This window comes from Lissotriton helveticus, chromosome 3_1 (genome assembly GCF_964261635.1).
Source record: "Lissotriton helveticus chromosome 3_1, aLisHel1.1, whole genome shotgun sequence".
Lineage (NCBI taxonomy): Eukaryota > Metazoa > Chordata > Amphibia > Caudata > Salamandridae > Lissotriton > Lissotriton helveticus.
Window position 1 is genome coordinate 2,019,684,808 of NC_136061.1, and position 20,950 is coordinate 2,019,705,757.

General features: G+C 48.6%; 1 protein-coding gene across 2 annotated transcripts in view; it reads right to left on the reverse strand.

Moving 5' to 3' along the window:
• CHD2 (chromodomain helicase DNA binding protein 2) overlaps positions 1-20,950 on the reverse strand; it is a 2,197,496-nt gene that overhangs the window by 372,361 nt on the left and 1,804,185 nt on the right. For both annotated transcript variants that reach the window (XM_078683153.1, XM_078683151.1), the window contains one exon: positions 5,570-5,713. In XM_078683153.1, coding sequence (XP_078539279.1) covers positions 5,570-5,713 — 144 coding nt within the window. The remainder of the gene's footprint in view (positions 1-5,569; positions 5,714-20,950) is intronic.

Here is a 20,950-nt window from a genome sequence, read left to right on the forward strand (position 1 = left end):
GGAAACGTCGTCGATGGAATTGCCGTCGACGGGACCGTCGTCGATGGACTCGACGTCGACGGGACCGGCGTCGATGGACTCGACGTCGACGGGACCGGCGTCGATGGACTCGACGTCGACGGGCTGGTCGTCGACAAAACAAATGTCGACGGGCTCTTCGTCGACGGGACAGCCGTCGACGGTTTCATCGTCGATACTTTCTTCGTCGACGAGACGATCGTCGACGGAGGCGTCGATGACTTCGTCGACGAGCTCTTTTTAGACGACGAACGCTTCGTTGACGCTGATGTCTTCGTCGACGAGTCATCTACAAGAGTTCTTTTGGCCACAATACAAATCTTTGTAGACACAATAGGTGAAGTGATAGATGTAGTGGAGATCATAGCCGTAGAAAAGGAAGTTGAAGTCGAAATAGAAGTTACTGGTGAAGAGAAAGAAGAGCTCTTACTCACGGTTTTCTGAGAGGAATCGTTGGTGGCTGAGGCTCCAGAGACAGCATGTGGGGATCTCTGTGAAGAGCCTGAAGTAGAGTGGGAGGTTTTCGCATGCTTTCTCCCCTCACTTTTCTTATCCTCCTGTGACCTTGACCGCTTACTAGAAGTAGAGGCTGTCATCATCATCCGTGGAAGAGGATTTTAGCCACAAAAGGACTCTGGCCTCCCTATCCCTTAAGGTCTTAGAAGGGAAGGTGCGGCAGATCTTACAATTTTTTGCCTCATGTTTGGGATAAAGGCAATAAATACAGTCCTTGTGCTGGTCATCCACATGGACCCTTTTCTTCTCGCAGGTTCTGCAAGGTCTAAACAAGGCCTTCTTGTCAGACATCCTGAAGCTCTGAGGAAAAAACTGAGTCAAGACTCAGGGAGACTCCCTTCCACACGACGTGCAGTGAAAATCGGAGGAGAACTGGCTCTGCAGAGAGGGTTCTAGAGGGTGCTGTGAGCTGATTGGTTGGAGCAAAGACTTTGGTCTTTTTGACATAATGATGTAGATAGGCTACTATAATGTAGGCCTCAGGCCTAGTTCTAGGGCCTATTACTACTACAAGGTGCTTTGGCACTGCTTTTTATTTACCGTGGGACTCCCGCCTTGACGACGGGGAATGATTCAGGCATGTGAATCTATGAAAGATACCCCAATACTGGATAACATAGAGCTATACCCACCAGCACCCCAAATCAGGTCTACCTTCCAGTACCTGAATTAAGTTATCATCTACTAAGGATTGCCACAATACACTAAATTCATCAGTATTGGCCAGTACCAGGATGGCGGAAGAAAACATCTTCTTGCCCAAGTTATCCAGCCTCTTGGATTCTATGTTCGGTGCAGGGGTAGGGAACACACCACGGGTTAGTTTGGAAGTGGAGGCCTGGACCATCAAGCTCTCCGGGGTGGGGTGTTGGGTGAGGATGGTGGGGTTTCCAAGGCAGGGTGACAGTGGTGGGTTTGTGTCCTATTCACAGAAGCCCCTGTGTGGGGTTTGAACCAGACCCGAGTAGGACGTCCGAGGGGGCTTTGTTAAACGGGAGAAGAAGTTCGGATGGGGTGAGTCCCGGTTGAAGTACCTCTGTCAAGATGTTCGTCTTGACAGTCACAGAGGGAAGCTGAAGGTCTAGAACCTTGGCCGCCCTCCTCACCACCATTCCAAATGAGGATCCCTCCTCAGCAGCCACTGTAGGATGAGAGACCAAGCCAGCATCTGGAGAGGTGCCCATCCACTGGCATCCACCACATCCTCACACCAGTTATCCTCATCCAGGGACCCCTCCCAAATGTTCACCAAGTGCTAGACCACAGGAATAGGGCACTGGCTCCTGGAGAAATGGTTCAAGTCGGCCCGGCATCAGACACCCACCCGGCTCCATATAGGAGTCTGGGATAAGAATAGTGGCACCGGGGACGACAGTAAAGGGGCTGGCGCAGGTCAAAATGACAAGACTGGTGTTGGTCCAGATCCATCCTTAGTTTCAAGGGGCCTGACTGGCTTCGGGGGCAAGCTTGCCGGTGGAAAACCTGTAGAGGCCCCTCAGAACCCCAAGGGCCCCAAGGTGGGCAAGCAGGGATAGACCCCCCAAATATAAGGTGCATTGCCTCATAGAACTCACAGAGTTGGACAGGGGTCACATTCCTGCTACAGGAAACTCAGAGGCGTGGAGATGGCCCAGGTGCAGACTCAACCACAGAGCCAGGCTTTGAATGCTGACAAGTCAAAGACCTCCTCGATTTCTTGCTTTTCTTTTTCTTGAGGGATGTAACTGAGGCCACTCCCTCATTGCCTTGGGGTGCATGGCATGACAATAGATGCAGGTCGTGGCGTCATGGTTGGGCTTGAGACACCAAAGACAGACTATGTGTGGATCCGTCACTGACATCTGCAAGTGACAGGTGCCACTGGGCTTAAAACCAGCCTTCCTCACAGACATCCTGTCACACCAGGAAGTAATGTCTCAAAATGTCTTCGACAAAAGGTCAAAAAAGGTTAGTAAAAAAATGATTGGGGGTTGCTCTTCTCTGGATCTACACTGACTATCCCATGAAGAAAGTACTGACGTAGGCGCGCTGAGGGTGGCGCCTATATAGGCACAGCAGGAGTCACCTCCGGCACGGCCAAAGCTGACCATGCCATTTAGAGCCGGACCATGCCACCTACCAGCATGCAGGGGTACTGCTCATGACAAATTTGTGGATCCAGTCTGACGCCTGTGTATAGTTTTAAGTCAAGGAATCTGCGGTTAGATGTCTCTATCAGATATGTCTCCTTCATTGTAATAGGTATTACCTTGATCCTCATCACAATCATCAACATCATGTGTTGTATATTCCGGTTCTGAGTGGGCGTAGTGCCAGGGTCTAGGGGTTTTCAATTCAGAGTCCGGTAAATCTACTGCATCCGTGTCTTGCATCAGTGACGTTGGGCCCAGCATCAGACTATTGTTCAGTGGCATCGGTCTCGATGCTGTAGGTGGTTTAGGATGTGATGCTGGGCTTGGAGCCAGTGGAATCGGAGCCAAAGGAAGGGTCGAGGTAGAGTTGAGGGGTCGGCAAGAGGGACTGATCTACCAGCGGGAACCTGACTGGCATTCACCTCTGAATCATGGGCCCGAAGGAGATCAAGAGAAAACTAGTGAGGATCCAAAATTGTAACCATGGACAGGTGAACCTCATGGAGCTGTTCTAGCATTGCCGCTCGTTGCGGACTGGGCTACTTCTGGACCAGGTTCATTGTTGGTTACAGGCACAGAGACACACTTTGTGGCCTGGAGCGTTGAAAGACTGAGACTGAGTGAGGGAAGTGGCTAGATGAGGGAAACTGATGCTTGGACTTTTTGTGTTTTTTAATGGGCTTTCTTATATTTACTTGAGCCCCGGGACCTTGATAGTGACCAGTCACTGGAGGGATGTCGGGAGCAAGAGCTCTTGTACTCTTGTGACTTGGACCAGGAGCGTATCTTTGACTTCTTGAGTTTGCGATGGGAAGCTTGGGTTCTCAAACCTGAATGGCACAGCAGTCGCACAACTTCGAATCGTATTTGGTGCGAAGCATTGGAGACAATCGTCATGAGTGTCATTAACCAACAACTGTTGATTACAGGTATAACACAGTTTGATCCCGGATCTTCAAGGGGGTGAAATGCTGCACGCTGTAGGATTTTTCAGGGAAAAATCTCTGTCATGTATAACAGGAAGCAAAAGCTGCAGATCCATGTTGGGAGGCACAAAAAGAAAGGAACTGACGACAGTGCATGGAAGTGGTATACATATAGAGGCCTCAGATCTAGGACAGATTTGTCGCGGAGCTGCACAATACAGTTACCTACACGTGAAGGAATTGCTACAAAATTATTCTGCATCCAGTCTGATGCCTGGGGATATTCATGAGGGCAAGAATATCTGCAGTCAGAAGTCTTTATCAGAAATTTGGCCACATCAGGTTGACCATAAATTCTTTAAGGACTGCCGGCATGACCTCACCAACCATGGCCCATAAAGTGTGGGAAAATTTCTCTAGCAAACAGCTGGCATTGACTGAACAGAGAGGTAGACTGTCTATGGAAAACATCTGTTTCACAAATTCTTCGAATCTCTATCTAGGGTAGGAAATTAAAATCACCATCATCTCCATTGTCATCTCCAAAAGATGGGTGACTCTAATCAGAGTCACAACTGCATAAATGTTGTTGGAGCACTGGGGTGCGCCTCCGGGAAAAAAGAAAAGTTCTGTCTGAGTCAGATTAAACTCGAACTGGATACGGCTTTGGGGCGCGACCTCAGAGGCACTGTGATGAATTTATCTATTGAAACAGGGTTCACCTCCTGTCCTGGAAATGTCAAGGCCTGCACGGATTGGAAGTTGACTCTAACATCAGAAAAGAATTTGAAACTCGTTCAGGAGAGACAGATGGAGCAGAGGGCAAACCCGCTGGCAGCAACCTCACAAGAAGGCCTGAAGGGCCCAAAGGTACACCCGAGTGAGCCAGAAGCAAGCCCAAGATTCACAAAATGGCCTCTTTAAAGGCTCAATCTGTGTTGACATCGCTGATGGCCCAAAAATTAGGGGATGATCAATTGAAGAATTAGCTCCTCAGCAGAGGTCAGGGAGCAAGACTGAGAGACACCCTAACATTCTTGTAACTTCTCTGCCTGAGAGTGGAGGGACTGGGACAAATTCACTTGTTTTTCTTGTGCTTCGACCTACCGAAAGACTGGGACTGCGATGAAGACCCGTTGTGGGAACAAACTCAACAGCTGAAAAGGTCCGCGCCTTCGAGCCAGTACATTTAAGAGGGATTTCATTCCATTGCACATTGGGGAAAAAAATGAATTTTGAAGAAAAACTTGTAAAAGCTTGAAGGAAAAGTGTGAGTGAGCTCTAGATCCACATACAAAGGGATGAAAAAAAAGCAATTGATGTCGACGTGCAAGTTTCATCATCAATTCTGGAGCAGAACAAACTCAATGTGGAGCCACACAGCGCCAGATATTCTACAGTTGAGGAATCTGCGGTCAGAGGTATCCATCAGACAGATCTTGCAAGACCAAATACACAGTTTTGCCTTCAAGATTTTCACACCAGTTAGGTATAAACAACAAATGTTGTATGGATACTGGGGCTAATCAGGTTTTTATGGAAACTATTAGCAGATTGTCTAGTTCCCACTCTGCGGCCAAAAAGGGTCAGGTGATGTGAAATGGTGAGACCAATTGTCATATATGATGATATCACTCTGAGAAATGCCACCACTGGCATTCATGCTCCTGGCTAATATTCAAAGTTAGGACACACAGGTATCCTGGGATCCCCTACAGAGTCAGAGGTTTTTTGCTTATAAATGTCTGGACTGAAAAGCTTTAGTATTTGGACAGAATCAAGAAAAATTAAACACATATTTACATATTTAGTACAGTCAATTTGTAATTCAATGGAAGGACCAGGCAAGTTTGTAAAGCAGCACCCTTCTCACTGAAACTTGTGTTGATGTTCTCAATCATTGCTTTGTGTAGCCGTACAGGAAGTTCCTGATACTATGCTGGATTATTATGGTACTGTGTTTCTTTTTGAACATACCTTTTCCTTCTTCTCCTTTGGCTTTTTCTCTTTGTTAACATCCTTCTTAACATCCTTCTTCACAGGTGTTTTCTTCTCCTTATTCTCTTTGTTATCTTTCTTTTTCTGCTTTTTCTTAACTGTGTTCTTTTCCAAATCATCTTCCTATGAAACAGGCAGCACACTCTTAATTTCACATTTATTGCAAAAAGCAGTACTTCAGCATTAATCAAGAGAGGACAATAACACATTTAAATAGTGCATCTATCTACAACCAAACCCTTGTTTAGAGAAACAGGAATTTCAGTTACAATATTTCCAACAGGTTCATTTCAAATCTGTAGAGCCTGTTTGTAAGGAGAATAAGGGAAGTGAATGAGAGGGTGGAGTAGTATTGAAGGAGATATACCGTAATTCTGAAGCAGAAGGCTGCTGACCATTCAGAACTCAGATACTAAAACCACTCTCGATCTCCCAAGCCAGACTCGCATCACACCACATACATCTGAAGGAGCTCCACTGCCCCAGCATACCTCAACAATCGCATCTGCTATCACAAACCTTCTAGACACCTCTGCTTGTTCAAACTCTCAATCGCACATGACCCACGAATACAGAAAAACAGATCCGAAGGTCGAATATTCCTCTACATTACTCCTAAAGCATGGAACCACCTGCAACCACAGACAGAAGTCTCCTGCTCACTTTTAGAAATCAGCAAGAAGCTGAAGACCTGGCCATTTTAATAGTCTCACTAGTACCTTGGTTTGGCTAGACTCACATCTGCTCAGCGGCAGGATACCCTTCCAGGTGATAGTGCACTCTACATATCTGCATAGAAGTGCTTAATTTGAGCAGGTGGTTTCCTATGCTCGGTACCGACACTTAATTGAGAACACCGGGACTTAGGACAGCTGGTGGCGTTGTTTGTGTAATATAGAGATAACCACAACAACAGTTGTTTATTAAGCAAATAGACATTAAAACAACTAATACTTGCCTCCCAAGCCACTCCTTTAGCTTTGGGGGCCTCGAACAGTCTGAAATGTAACACGTAGTGTGATGGCTAGTAGTTGTGTAAGTACTGTCATTGGCAGAAGTGGCAGTGGCGGCCTCCTGACGAGGGCCCTGGGACCTATTGTTTTACAAATGAAGCACTGCCGCATAGCATAACTTAACAACCCGAGGTGTGGGAGCTCAGCGAGCGGTCTTGAGACATTCCACTCGAACGAGACCGGGAGGGATGCCGAGCTGACCACCAGGCCTCCAAGAGCTTTCCGGACCGCTCCCGCAAACATTTTGGATTCATGGCCAGCCAGTCTGAGCACAACTTCGGGTCATGGTTGTGATCCGGACACCACAGGCACACAAGGTGCGGGTCCTGCACTGACATCAGTCTGTGACAGGCCTGGCAAGGCTTGAAGCCGGGCCGACGATGGGACATCCCTTGCAATCCATGAGTCGAAGACTCAAAAAAGAAGTCGGCAAAACGTCGAAAAAGTTTAGTCAAAAAGTGACTAAAGGGTTAGCTCTCTCCGGATCTGTGCTAGCCTGGCTTAGAAAAGGAAAGAACTGACATCAGCAAGCCGGGGCGGCGTCTACGTAGACACCGCAACGTTATCCTGGCGACCACGACACCGACCCGTAGTCGATCGACGCCAACAGCCAAAGTGCAGGAGTACAGCTAAGAACAAATTCTCCGGACCTAGTCTGACGCCTGAGGGGAATTCTAAAGGTAAGGAATCTATAACTAACTGTCTCTTTCAGATACCTAATTATCGAAGGACGTGTTCTAGTCGCCCGAATCAAGAGAGGAGACCAAATCCTTCAAAGTATTCTTCCAGGCCTACATGTAAAACGAATTCACACAGAGCGTATGCACACATCTACGCTAAGAAGTGGCTTAGATACACTTATTTTGTTATTTGTATATCCAAGTATATCTTTGTGGTTTTTAGGAAAACGTCAAAAAATTTGCTAGAAGCAATGCACCTGGAAAGAAATGTTGCCCTTTCTGACACAGTGCTCTTCTCTTGTTTTATCTCTTGGTTTTATGCCAAAATGACTTTCTGATCAATCAACAGCTCACTTTAAATTTCAGATAGAATAATAGGTTTCCTGTTGTAGGGAGGTGTGACCACCTCCCAGACAGGACTTAGTGTATTGGGCTGGGGTGGGGCCACTTTCCAGCCCCACCAGACTGCTTTAAAGTGCACAGATGGTGCCCTCCTTGCATACTCCAGTTTGAGCCAGTTCAGGAACCCTTAGTTTCTGATCTGGTGCGATTCACGGGAGTATCCTACCGTTTGTCCAGCCTCTCGTCTGGGAGGGACCCAGAGTCGTCCCAACCCTTTCCTTAGGGTACTTAAGGGCTCCCCTGTGGGTGGGTCCACAGATTTCTTGTGGGACAAGACTCAACTCTGAAACTGCGTCGCTCTTCAATCGTCTGGACACTTGGACTTCGCTGGACTTCCACATCGTCTGTGCTTCATCCAGGTTCTCCGAAAGTCCAGTGAGCATCAAGGACACCCGCAGAAATCTCCCTTGGAGTGAATGAATCACTCCTCTGCATCTTCAGGCACTGCAACAAAGCTGACCGATCTGCTGCTCCTGACGTCCCATGGACATCTTGAGGCTCAGCAACACAGGTGGTGGTTCCGTGGCTCCCTAGAGGCCTGAACGGTCTTCCCTGCCATTTGGAGGACAGTATCCCTCGTCAAGGCTGCTGGGACCTAACCCCTGTGCAATGCGTCGACTTAGCTTTATTGAGCTGCACTCCAGAGATCTTCTGGCTACAAGAAGCTCCAGCACCTCACTTCCTGAAGAACAGAGTCCACCCTGAATCTCCTGCATTGTGGGGTTCCGACTTTGGTGAGTTGAGTGAGGTCCTCTTGCGACTCAAGTGCATCCGGATTGTGGGTCCTCCTGAGGGTCTTCTCTTGCTTCAGTGGGCTCCCCTGCTTGCTCAGGGCCTGCTCTGACTTTCCTGTCTTTAGTGAGTGCCTTAAACCTGGCAGGTTCCAACATTTGTTCCTTTACTTCTCCACACCAGTTGCGGCTACCAAGGTTTGTTGGTGCTCCTGCCGGACACCGACCACCTAGACACTGACATCCGACGTGGGACAGCTCGTGCACAGCTCCTGGTCTTCCTCAGCATTTTCTGGCCCTCACAGCTGCGGCGACAAGGTCACTATCAACTCTTCTGAACCTCTCAACCTTGGTGGGCATTGTGCTTCCATGCCTCCTGGTCACCTTGGAGTGCCATAGACTCTATCTCCTCTGCTTGAAGTTTCTTCACTTCAAGAATCCACCCTTGTATTTCACTGGACTCCTTCACAGTCTTCTCCAGAGGCATCTTCTTCGAAAACTAAAATTGTTATCTATGGTAGGTTCCGAAGTCACTTCACCCCTATGCACCCGCCTTCCCTGTGGCAGGTAACCTGGTTCCTGGGGCATCCTCGGGTGAGGTGGCTCTCCAACATTCTGTCTTCGAAAGGGTTTTCTCGGGGTCCTACGGGAAGGGTTCTTCTTGAAAACTGCAACTGCGATTTCTCCATTGACTCCCATTAGACACGCAGCTGTATTTCCAATTTTCACACAGCCTCTGTGGGGTTCCTGGGTACTTACCTTGGGTGGTTCCTTGTGTCCTCAGCACCACACCCAGGATTATCTGAATGAGGTTACATGGGACCAATCTAATATCCCATATATATATCCCCCACCTGTTTTTAACATTGACCGGGAACCCTCGAACTGTCAATTAAATTAACCTTTGTGAGGCCTCCCGAGTCAATTTTAATTCATCACCATGTCACTTGCACAACAAACATTATAAAAAAAAAACAGCTCCGCAGTAATTCTGGCGTCTCAGCACACCCTGGAAGCATTCAGCAACTAGGGTGGGAACCCAATGATGAAGCATGTCACCAACTAGGTAGGTGAGTGAGGGTTCTGTTCAAAAACCCTGTGGGTTCCTACACCTAAAGGGACGAAAGGAGAAAAAAAGAACAAACGAAAAAAAGCACCAGGTGGCTGATCCGTTCTGTATTTGTTTGGTATTAAGTCAATTCATAGACATTACAAGTGGAATGGAAAGCCATCTTAAGTACATGTACTGGACACTGGTGAATACCAGTTCCCCAGCTACATGATGGTTTTACGGAAACCAAGGATGTTTGTTATCAAACCTCTCGTATTAATAAACCCACACTGATTCCAGTGATGGATTTATTAATGCATGCACCCAGATGGTACCTTAGAGGTACCCCCTGAAAATTACTAGAACACTAGTGCTGGCTGACTGGTACAGTCAAGCCTGCCACCACAGATGCGCTTCTGGTCCCCTAGAAGATGTGAGCCCCGCTCTCAGAGGTCAGTAACAATGTCTGCTCTGACAAGACAGGAAGTGTTTACACCTCCTCCAAACAGGCTGGGCAGCAATCAGCATACACAGGCCAGAGTCTTCAAAGGGCTCTGCGGTCTTTGATATGCAACCCCGGCAACCCCCAGACCTGGGAGATGTCATCCCCTGCCCTGATGCCCATTTGGCACTATAACAGGTGGGAAATTAGCATGCGAATAGGGGTGGCGCACACCTAGGTCAGACTCGCCCGTAAGGTGAGCTTTTCCGATGTGCCCCACTGAATGAAAATCCAGCCGTCATGGTGATAGCAGAATTTAGGTAACTGGGCTATGCACAGTTTCCAAAGCAAGTGGTCATATAGGGGGCGTAGTGACCGCAAGGGTAGGTAGCCCATTGGCTACTACTCATCACCTCCCTAAACGCCCCCAAATTTTGTATTTAGGGGGCCCCCTGAATCCAGAACTTAAGATTCCACTGACTACAAAGACCCCGAAGAGCCATTCCCCGCAAGAACTGCAGATTACTGTGGACGTTTGGTGCCACATCACATTTTTGCACAAACACCAGCTCCGCTGTAATTAGGCGTCGTAGCACAACCAGGTGGCACTCGGCCGCCTGGTTGGGACCCCAATGATGAAGCATGACACCAACCAGGTTGGTGTGTGAAGGGTCTTTTAAAAGTACCTAATGGGTCCATACTCATGCCACAAACAGTGACTATAGCATTTACAAACACATAGTGGCCCGCCCACATTGTTTAAACAAAATACGCCTCTGGGGAACAGGACGCTTCTCTTATACCCTTGCTCTCCCTTTGATTTCTCAAACATACTATATAAAGAGCCAGCTTCTTACAGTCACTTACCTTTGATAACGCCTTATCTGGTATAGACCATCTAGCCGCAGATTGGTAACCTTAGCATTATCCACAGGCGTCAGACTTGACCTGTCGTACAGGTAGGTGGCATCATTCGGCTCCACGTGGCGGTAGCATACGTGACAGAAATGACGTGTGCAGTGCCTATATTAGCGCCACACCAGTGCATTCGTGACTTCCACGTCAGGAACGTGCAGCCACGAAGAACAAAGACCACTGGAGTGGAAAACCAGGGCCCTGAAAGGGGAACAGCCCTGTCCCTGGAAATCCGGTCACAGAGGGGGGAGGATAGGTGGGTTGGTAAGGAATATGCGGCTAGATAAAGTCTCTACCAGATAAGGCGTTACCTATGGTAAGTAACTTGTTCATCTGATAGACTTCTAGCCGCAGATTTCAGTGGGCGTGGCTCATCATTGCATCTTGGGACCTGCTTCCTTCACCTGGACATCCTTTTTGAATTGTATTTAGCGGCTTTTGCTCAGCCGCGAAGTGAAGCCCACTGCTTTGAAAGCGGACCTGCGCTGCGCCAAGGAGGTGACAGCGCGCTATGGAGGCAGTGTTTCGGGACTTGACCATAAAGCAGGGCAGAGTGCTGAGATGTGACATTGTTTCTACCCACTTGGGTTTTTGAAAAAACTGCTGATTATTTTTGCCAAGTTCGATTGACTCACTGGAGTTTTACTATTTCGCACTACAGGTCCCAAGATGCAATGATGAGCCACGCCCACTGGGCAGGACCCGTGATGATTAAAATAGTGCGAAGCATCACATCGAACTTTGTTGGCAGTCCACGGCCATTGAGAAAGGGAACAGGGGTTCCCGAAACACGTTTTGTGTTTGTGGGATTTATGAACTTTGAAGCTGTGTTTCACGCTGCACTTCGCTGGCAGGTTTTGTCCAAATAAAGGTACTATTCAAACTGCCTAAGGCTTCCTTCACCAGGGCAACCTTTTTGAAATATATATATATATATATATATATATATATATATATATATATATATATATATATATATATATATATATATATATATAAACTCAGATATATATGTGAAGGCTTTATAGTTCTTTATTAAATATTTAAATTGTCATTGTAAAGGCACAAGTTGTAAAAGCATATGCGCTTTATAAAAATATATGTATATTTATGTATTTCTATACACACATACATATATGTATGTATAAAATACATACATATCATTATACATACAAACCTGTTTTATAAAATATATATGTATGTTTTTCCTTATACTTTAGCCTAAACCCTAAAAACTCCCTTGCCACCCAAAAAACCCTTACCCAATACATATATATATATATATTTATATACATTACCTACTGGCGGTCGCCAGTAGGTAGTTATAGTTAGGATCGTTTTCCATAGGAAATCCGCAACATTCTATTGGGAATAACTTTGGCGCCGAATGAGGGATCTGCCTGTAATTTTCCTTAACTTTGCCTCGCTGCGCTCCGCTCCTTCCCTGAACGTTTCGGGGGGATCCGTTAAGCGGGTGCCGAGATAAAAGGGGGGTCCCAAAACGTGTTTTCCCCATGTTAATTTCCATAGGGCGGTTGGACTCACTTTTAGCCCGAACGGCTGAATGGATTTCCACCAAACTTGGAAAAATTGTAGGGACTGGTACCCCGATGCGCCTTTGCTATGTCTCAAGATATATGCTCCAGTGGTTTTTACGAAAATTAACTTTGAAAAAATATATATTGGGCTACATTGGGCTATATATATATGTTAGAGCCCAAATGTAGCCCAATGTAGCCCAAAGATGGCCACCAGAGACAAAAAAAAAACAAATGTAGCCCAAATATCAGCCAGATGTAGCCCAACTATAGCCCAATGACAGAATGTCCCAGAGTGTTCTAAAGAACAACTAGAGCGCTAACAGTCTTACTTATGACAAAAGTATGGCACACCTTAAGTCATCTTGATTTGAATAAAGTGTTAACACTTAAAACATTTAATTTGCAAAGGAACAAAATGAGGGGGTTCATTTTGCCATAGAAATTATGATTAGTGCTGAAGAAAGAAAAATTAGGGCACATTTTGAGTGACTTCTCAAATCCTCTTATATTTCATTAAAAAAATTCTGATATGCAGTCTCCCAAGATGGCCACCAGAGACAAAAGAGCCCAAATGTAGCCCAAATATCAGCCAGATGTAGCCCAACTATAGCCCAATGACAGAATGTCCCAGAGTGTTCTAAAGAACAACTAGAACGCTAACAGTCTTACTTATGACAAAAGTATGGCACACCTGAAGTCATCTTGATTGGAATAAAGTGGTAACACTTAATACATTTAATTTGAAAAGGAACAAAATGAGGGGTTTCATTTTGCCATAGAAATTATATATATATATATATATATATATATATATATATATTTTCACTGAAAAAACCATAGGTTTCACACCAGTTATAGTTAGGAATTAGCATTTAAAAAACCTATTAAATTCACTGAAAAAAACATAGGTTTCACACCAGTTATAGTTAGGTGGAAATTTTACTCGCATAAAACCATTGAAATTCCCACGTTATAGTTAGTTGGACTCACTATAACTTGCGCGTGCAATGCACTGCTGATGACGTCACATATTACATCACTCATGACATGGTCAGTGACATCACTCTTGACATCACTGATGACATCTCAAATGACATCACTGATGACATCATCCAGTGAATGTGTATCTTTCTGAAAAATAAATATTTTTTATATATGTATATCTAAAGGTTGATGGAAGAATAAATGGGTAAATAAATGTCTAAATGGATGTTTTTTTTGTGTAATATTGATTGGTTAACTGACTTATTAAATGTATCTTAGTGAATACATATATTAGCGAGTAATGTTTAAATATTTAAATATCTGTATCTGTGTCTCACTTTGTGTATAAGTGGCTGCATGGGTTGGTGAGTAGCTACATGAGTGTGTATATGGGTTATTAGTTGTTTTTTTGAGTATAAGTATCAGTGTCTGTATGGTTCGGTGGGGGATATTACTTAGAGCACAGATGCATGAATGAGTGACTCACTATTTGTATGTATTTTAAAGACAGCATGTGTGCAAGACTGTATGGGTGGATGATTCTGTGTATGGGTGGGTTAGTGAGTATGTGTTTTTATAATTGATTGTTTAAGAGAGTAAATATGTTTCCGTTTCTGTAGAAGTACGTGTAGTGGTGTGTATATAGCAATATAATCAAGTAAATGTTTTTTTGATAGTTTATTTGCATGTGTGAATTTGTGTGTGAGTAACTATATGGATGAGTATTAGTGTGTAACAGGATGTATTGGTGTATGAGTACATATGATGAGTAAGTACATGCATGAGTGACTATATAGAACTGTTGGTGAATGAGTGGATGTGTATGTAGATGTTGGAATTACCTAATAAGTTGTTGTAATTGGTATTGGTTTCTCCTTTTTTAAGTAAATGTTAGTTTCTATTTTTGAATGTGTGTGTCAAAGGTTATTTTATGCTGATAGGAGGTCTGCCACTTTGTCACAAGGATGTTGTCATCAGTGATGTCATTTGAGATGTCATCAGTGATGTCATGAGTGATGTCACTGACCATGTCATGAGTGATGTAATATGTGACGTCATCAGCAGTGCATTGCACGCGCAAGTTATAGTGAGTCCAACTAACTATAACGTGGGAATTTCAATGGTTTTATGCGAGTAAAATTTCCACCTAACTATAACTGGTGTGAAACCTATGGTTTTTTCAGTGAATATATATATATATATATATATATATATATATATATATATATATATATATATACATACATATATACACACAAAAACATACGAATATATAAACTCACATATATATGTGAAGGCTTTATAGTTCTTTAATAAATATTTACGTTGTCATTGTAAAGGCACAAGTTGTAAAGGCATATGCGCTTTATAAAAATATATGTATATTTATGTGTATTTTTATACACACCTAAAAATTCCCTTGCCACTCATACCCATCCTAAAGCACAAGTTACTTACCTTCGGTAACGATATATCTGTAAGAAACAGTAGTTAGTATTAGATTCCTTACCTTAGAATATCCCCAGGCGTCAGACTGGATCTGGAAAAGTTTGCATAGCAGTAGCCCTGCGCGCCGGTAGGCGTCGTCTGCGGCTACGCGTCCGTCTGCGGCGTCTTTGGCGCCGGGAGGATGTCATCGGAGTACTTGGACACCGCCCTCGCGTGCTGACATCAGTTCTTATACACAGCTTTTCCGTGCCAGAAAAGCAGAGCCATGATAAAAACCAACACTGGTGCCATAAAAACTAGGGCCCTGAAAGGGGATGACCTTAACCCTAGATATCGGTTCGCAGAACGGGGAGGATGGGTGGGGCGGTAAGGAATCTAATACTAACTACTGTTTCTTACAGATATATCGTTACCGAAGGTAAGTAACTCGTGCATCTGAAAGAAACAGGTTAGTATTAGATTCCTTACCTTAGAATAGATACCTCAGCAATACCAACCCCGGTGGTGGGTCTGCGAACCAATGATCACACCAGAAAGTCCTGGAGAACGGAACGGCCGAAAAAGCCATCTCTCCCGACTTGGCTGTCCAGGCAGTAGTGTCTTGCGAACGTGTGTAGCAAGGCCCACGTAGCACCCTGACAGATGTCCTGCAAGGGGACTCCCTGACCCAGGGCAGTAGTAGCCGCCGTGGCCCGAGTGGAATGGGCACGTAGCCCCACAGGAGGCTCCTTTTTAGCCAGAGAGTAACAAGCCTTGATGCACAAGACTACCCATCGAGAAGAACAAGTTACTTACCTTCAGTAACGATATATCTGTAAGAAACAGTAGTTAGTATTAGATTCCTTACCTTAGAATATCCCCAGGCGTCAGACTGGATCCGGAAATTTCTGCATAGCAGTACCCTTGCGCGTCGGTAGTCGTCGTCTGCGGCTCCGCGTCCGTCGTCGTGATGACGTCGTCGGAGTACTTAGACGCCGCCTCTGCGTGCTGACGTCAGTTCTTAGACACAGCTTTTCCGCGCCAGAAACGCAGAGCCATGTTAAAAACCAACACTGGTGCCATTTAAACTAGGGCCCTGAAAGTGGATGACCTTAGCCCTAGATATCGGTTCGCAGAACGGGGAGGATGGGTGGGGAGGTAAGGAATCTAATACTAACTACTGTTTCTTACAGATATATCGTTACCGAAGGTAAGTAACTTGTTCATCTGAAAGAAACAGGTTAGTATTAGATTCCTTACCTTAGAATAGACTCCCCGGCCCAGGGCAGTAGTAGCCACCGTGGCCCGAGTGGAATGGGCCCTCAGCCCAACAGGAGGCTCTTTTCTTGCCAAAGAGTAACATGCCCTGATACACAAGACGACCCACCGAGAGATGGTCCTCTTGTGCACCGCCTGTCCCTTCTTAGCGTCAACGTAACCAACAAAGAGTTGGTCATCCACCCGGAACTGGCGTGTGCGATCTAAATAGTACGAAATCGCACGTTTTGGGTCCAGACGGTGGAGCCGCTCTTCCTCTTTAGAGGGATGCGGTGGCGGAAAGAAGGTGGCAAGGTGATAGACTGCTCGATATGGAAGGCCGTGACAACCTTGGGCAGGAAAGATGGCTTAGTCCGCAACACAACCTTGTCCGGATGGACAGAAAGGAAAGGGGGTGTACATGAAAGAGCCTGAAGCTCACTCACTCTCCTGGCAGAGGTGATGGCAACCAGGAAAGCAGTCTCAGAGTAAGAAGGCGGAGAGGACAGTTGTGGAGTGGCTCAAAGGGAGCCCACATCAGAAACGTAAGAACAAGGTTCAAGTCCCACTGAGGCATCACAAACGGAACAGGAGGGAACATGTGTGTGATGCCCTTCAGAAAACGAGTTACAATAGGGGACTTGAACAAAGAAGGTTGATCAGGCAGCCTTAGAAAGGCTGAAAGGGCAGAAAGGTAGCCCTTGATAGTGCCAGGAGCAGAGCCCTGCTGGGCAAGAGAAAGGAAGAAAGAGAAGAACCTCAGAAAGAGGGGCAGAAAGAGGATCCACAGCCTTTGCTCTGCACCATGCCACAAATTTGTTCCACCTACAGGCGTATACCGACTTTGTGGAGGGCCGCCTGGCCGCCAGAATGACATTACAGACTTCAGGAGGCAAGTCAAATGGCCTCACTGTCGCCGCTCAATCTCCAAGCATGGAGGTGGAGACTGGACAGGTTCGGGTGGAGAACCGTCCCCTGCTGCTGCGACACAAGGTCCTCCTGAAGAGGTAGGCGAACCGGGGGATCGACTGACATACTGAGTAGCTCTGGATACCAGTACCTTTGTGCCCAGTCCGGAGCCACAAGGATGACTTGGGCCCGGTCGCGTTTGATCTTCTTCAGCACTCTGGGCAGAAGTGGTATAGGCGGAAAGGCGTACAACAGACCGCAACTCCACTCGCGACGAAAAGCGTCTCCGACCGAGTGCCGCCTTGGAAATTCCAACGTGCAGAACTGATGCCAATGCGCGACTCTCCTGTGGCGAATAGATCTAACCAAGGCTATCCCCACTGCTGAAAGAGGCCTTGCGCCACGTCCGAGTTCAGACGCCATTCGTGATCCATCATGCACCGACGGCTGAGTTCGTCCGCCCTGGAGTTCAGAGGACCTGCCAGGTGTTGAACCACCAGGGTCACGCCCTGATGTTCCAGCCACTGCCAGAGGCGCAGAGCCTCCTGGCATAGGGTCCACGACCCCACCCCGCCCTGTTTGTTGCAGTACCACATGGTGGTGGTGTTGTCCGTGAACACCTGCACTGCACTCCCCCGGACAGAGGGGAGGAATGCCTTCAGTGCTAGACGGATCGCCCGCAGCTCCAAAAGGTTGATATGGAGCCGGGACTCCGCCGGAGACCAGAGTCCTCTGATCTCCGCCTCTCCCATGTGGCCTTCCCAGCCCTGGAGGGACGCGTCCGTCACAACTACGTGCTCCGGTTGGGGAAGGGAGAGGGATCTGCCGCTGACCCAATCGCGGTCCGTGAGCCACCACTGCAGCTGTCTCGCAGTGCCCTCCGAGATCAGGACGTGGTCGGATAGGTTGCCCTGATGCTGGGCCCACTGAAACTTCAGGTCCCACTGCAGAGCCCGCATCCGCCACCTGGCGTGATGCACCAGTAGGATGCAGGAGGCCATCAGCCCCAGAAGCCGCAGCGTCAACCTGACCGAGACCCGGGATAACGGCTGAAAGATGGGAATCAGAGCCTGAATATCCCGGACCCACTGTTCGGGTGGATAAACCCGAAACTGGGCCGAGTCGAGAACCGCTCCGATGAAGAGGAGCTTCTGAGAGGGGCACAGGTGTGACTTTGGCACATTGATGGAGAACCCCAGCTGGTGCAGGAGATCTGCCGTAGTCTGGAGGTGACTGATGACTGTCTGGGGCGAGCCCGCCTTCAACAACCAGTCGGCGAGGTAGGGGAAGACTGAAACCCCTAACCTGAGCAGAGGAGCTGCGACCACCGCCATCACCTTTGTGAATTTGAATTTGAATTTAAAAACATTTATACAGCGCTCGCATACCCAACGGTTTCATGGCGCTAGTGATGATCAGTGGATGGCGGTGACAGAGGGATTAGGGATAGGCTTGCGTAAACAGAAAAGTTTTGATATTTTTACGAAACAGAGGGTAGGAAGGTGAGGTGAACACCCATGGGACGCTGGTAAGGCCAAAGGGGAGCACGGTAAACTGAAAGTGATCGCGGCCAACCGTGAACCGCAGGTAGCGCCGGTGGGCCGGCAGGACGGGCGTGTGAAAATAAGCGTCCTGCAAGTCCAACGCTACCATCCAGTCTCCCGGGTCCAGGGCAGCTAAGACCTGAGCCAGTGTCAGCATTTTGAACTTCTCCTTCCGGAGGAAGCCGTTGACGTTCCGTAGGTCCAAGATAGGGCGTAGGCCCCCTTTGCCCTTCTTGGGTACCACAAAGTAGTGGGAGTAGCAACCACACCCTACTTCTAGCCCAGGAACTCGCTCGATGGCCCCCTTGGCCAAGAGGGACGTAACTTCCTCCTGCAGAAGTCGCAAATGATCCCCCGATACATGGTGGTTATGCGGTGGCATGGCTGGAGGAGTCGCCTCGAAGGGGAGGGAGTAGCCCCTTCGGACGATCTGCAGCACCCACCTGTCCGATGTGACAGTGCGCCAGTGGAGGAGGTGATGGCGAACCCTGCCCCCCACTGGCGTCACATGGGTCTGAAAGCACGGACTAGGAGGGTTTTGAGGCGGATGCTGCGGGGGAAAGCGTGGACTGACCTCGCCGTTGTCCCCGACCGCCGCCATGGCGGTTTTCACGGCCGCCACCGCGTTGAGTATTACCCTGCGGAGCGTGGCTGGCAGCATGTGTGGGTACACCCCTTCCGTGGCCACAAAAGGAATGAAAGGCAGCCGATTGCTGGCGCTGGGCCGAGAGCCCCAAAGACTTGGCCGTAGCCCTGGAGTCCTTAAAGCGCTCAAGCGCATGGTCTGTCTTGGCGCCAAAAAGGCAACTGCCATCAAACGGCAGGTCCATCAGTGAGTTTTGGACATCGGCCGAAAAGTTGGTGGACCTCAACCAGGCGTGACGTCTGACCGGTCTGGAAATTGGAAGCCTGGATGACTAGGCTCTCAGGGGTGGGGTGGGTGGACAGGAAACATGGGTCGCCCGGGGCCGGGCGGTGGCGTCTGGCCACGTTCCTATCTACGGGCGAACCCGTAGCGGGCCTGGACCACGTGCCCACAAGAACGTCGGTTAAGGCCTCGTTAAACGGCAGCAGAGGCTCGGCTGAGCATGACTGCGGCTTAAGGACCTCAGTGAGGAGGTTAGTCCTCACGGCCGCGACGGGGAGCTCAAGGCCCAAGGCCTTGGCCGCCCTCATCAACACCACACTATAGGTTGCCCCCTCCTCCGTAGCCACGGTAGGAGGTGAGACAAAGCCAGTGTCAGGCGAAGTGTCTATACCAAGTTCACCTGCCCAGTCCTCCTGAGACTGGCATTCATGTGCCAGAGGGTCCTCAGACCCCTCCCAATCCTCCTCATCACCCATCTCCTGGTACTCAGGGTCAGCAAATGATGGGGCCGGTTCATGGAAAGTGAACTCTCCGAACGGCGTCTGAAGCGGCGCCGCCTCGGCGCCGGAACCGGGTTGAGGGAGGCATCGGGGACGGCGCCGCCCGAGAATGGCGCCGGGGGTGACACCTGAGGGGCCGGCGCCGGGGAGGTCGTTAAGTCCACCGGCGACGACCCGGATCCGGATCCAGCGGGGCCCTGCGGCGCCGGGCCCGAAGGCATCGGCGGCGTCGGAGCCGAAGCACCCGACGGCGTGGGGTCCGAAGTCCCCGACCCGCTAGAACCCCCAGACGGGTCCGCTGGGCCCGAAGGCACCGCGGAGCCCGTCTGAGTAGAGAGGGACCTCATGGCCATGAGGAACCACTCGATCTCCTCCGGCGCCGCGTTAGGCCCAGGGACCGGAGGGTATGGGGCCGGGCACGGCGCCTGCGACTCCAACGGAGCCGCATGGGCGGTGTCACCTGAACCCCCAGGCCGCGTCGCTCGAGCGTCGGGGGGAGTCGGTAGAGCGATGACGTCTCTTCAACTTCTTGTGCTTACCTGACGACTTCGACCCTGAGGAGTGATGCCGACTCCCGGAGCTCCGATGGCTCCTCTCCCGCGACCGGTCCCTCGACCTCCGTCCGGACCGGGACCTCTCTCGGCGCGGGACCGACTGCCTGGAGTTCGAGCCGCTTACGGGACCGCTCCCGCCTAGCCTTCGAAGTCAGGGTCCGGCAGTCGGAACAGGTCTTGTCGTCGTGGTCGACGCCGAGACAGTAGAGACACCGACGGTGAGGGTCGGTGACCGACATCAGCTGGTCGCAATCCTCACAGGGCTTAAAACCTGGCATCCCTACCGGCACCGTTCTTAGTCGAAGACTTCGAAAAAGGATGATCAAAAGATCAAAAAAATTTAGTCTAAAAGTGACTAAGGTACCACTTTTTCCGGATCTGCGCTGCTGGTGTGGAAAAAAGAAGGACTGACGTCAGCACGCGGAGGCGGCGTCTAAGAACTCAGACGACGTCATCACGGCGCCCACGACGCCGACGACGGACGCGGTACCGCAGACGACGCCTACCGACGCGCAAGGGTACTGCTACGCAAAAAATTTCC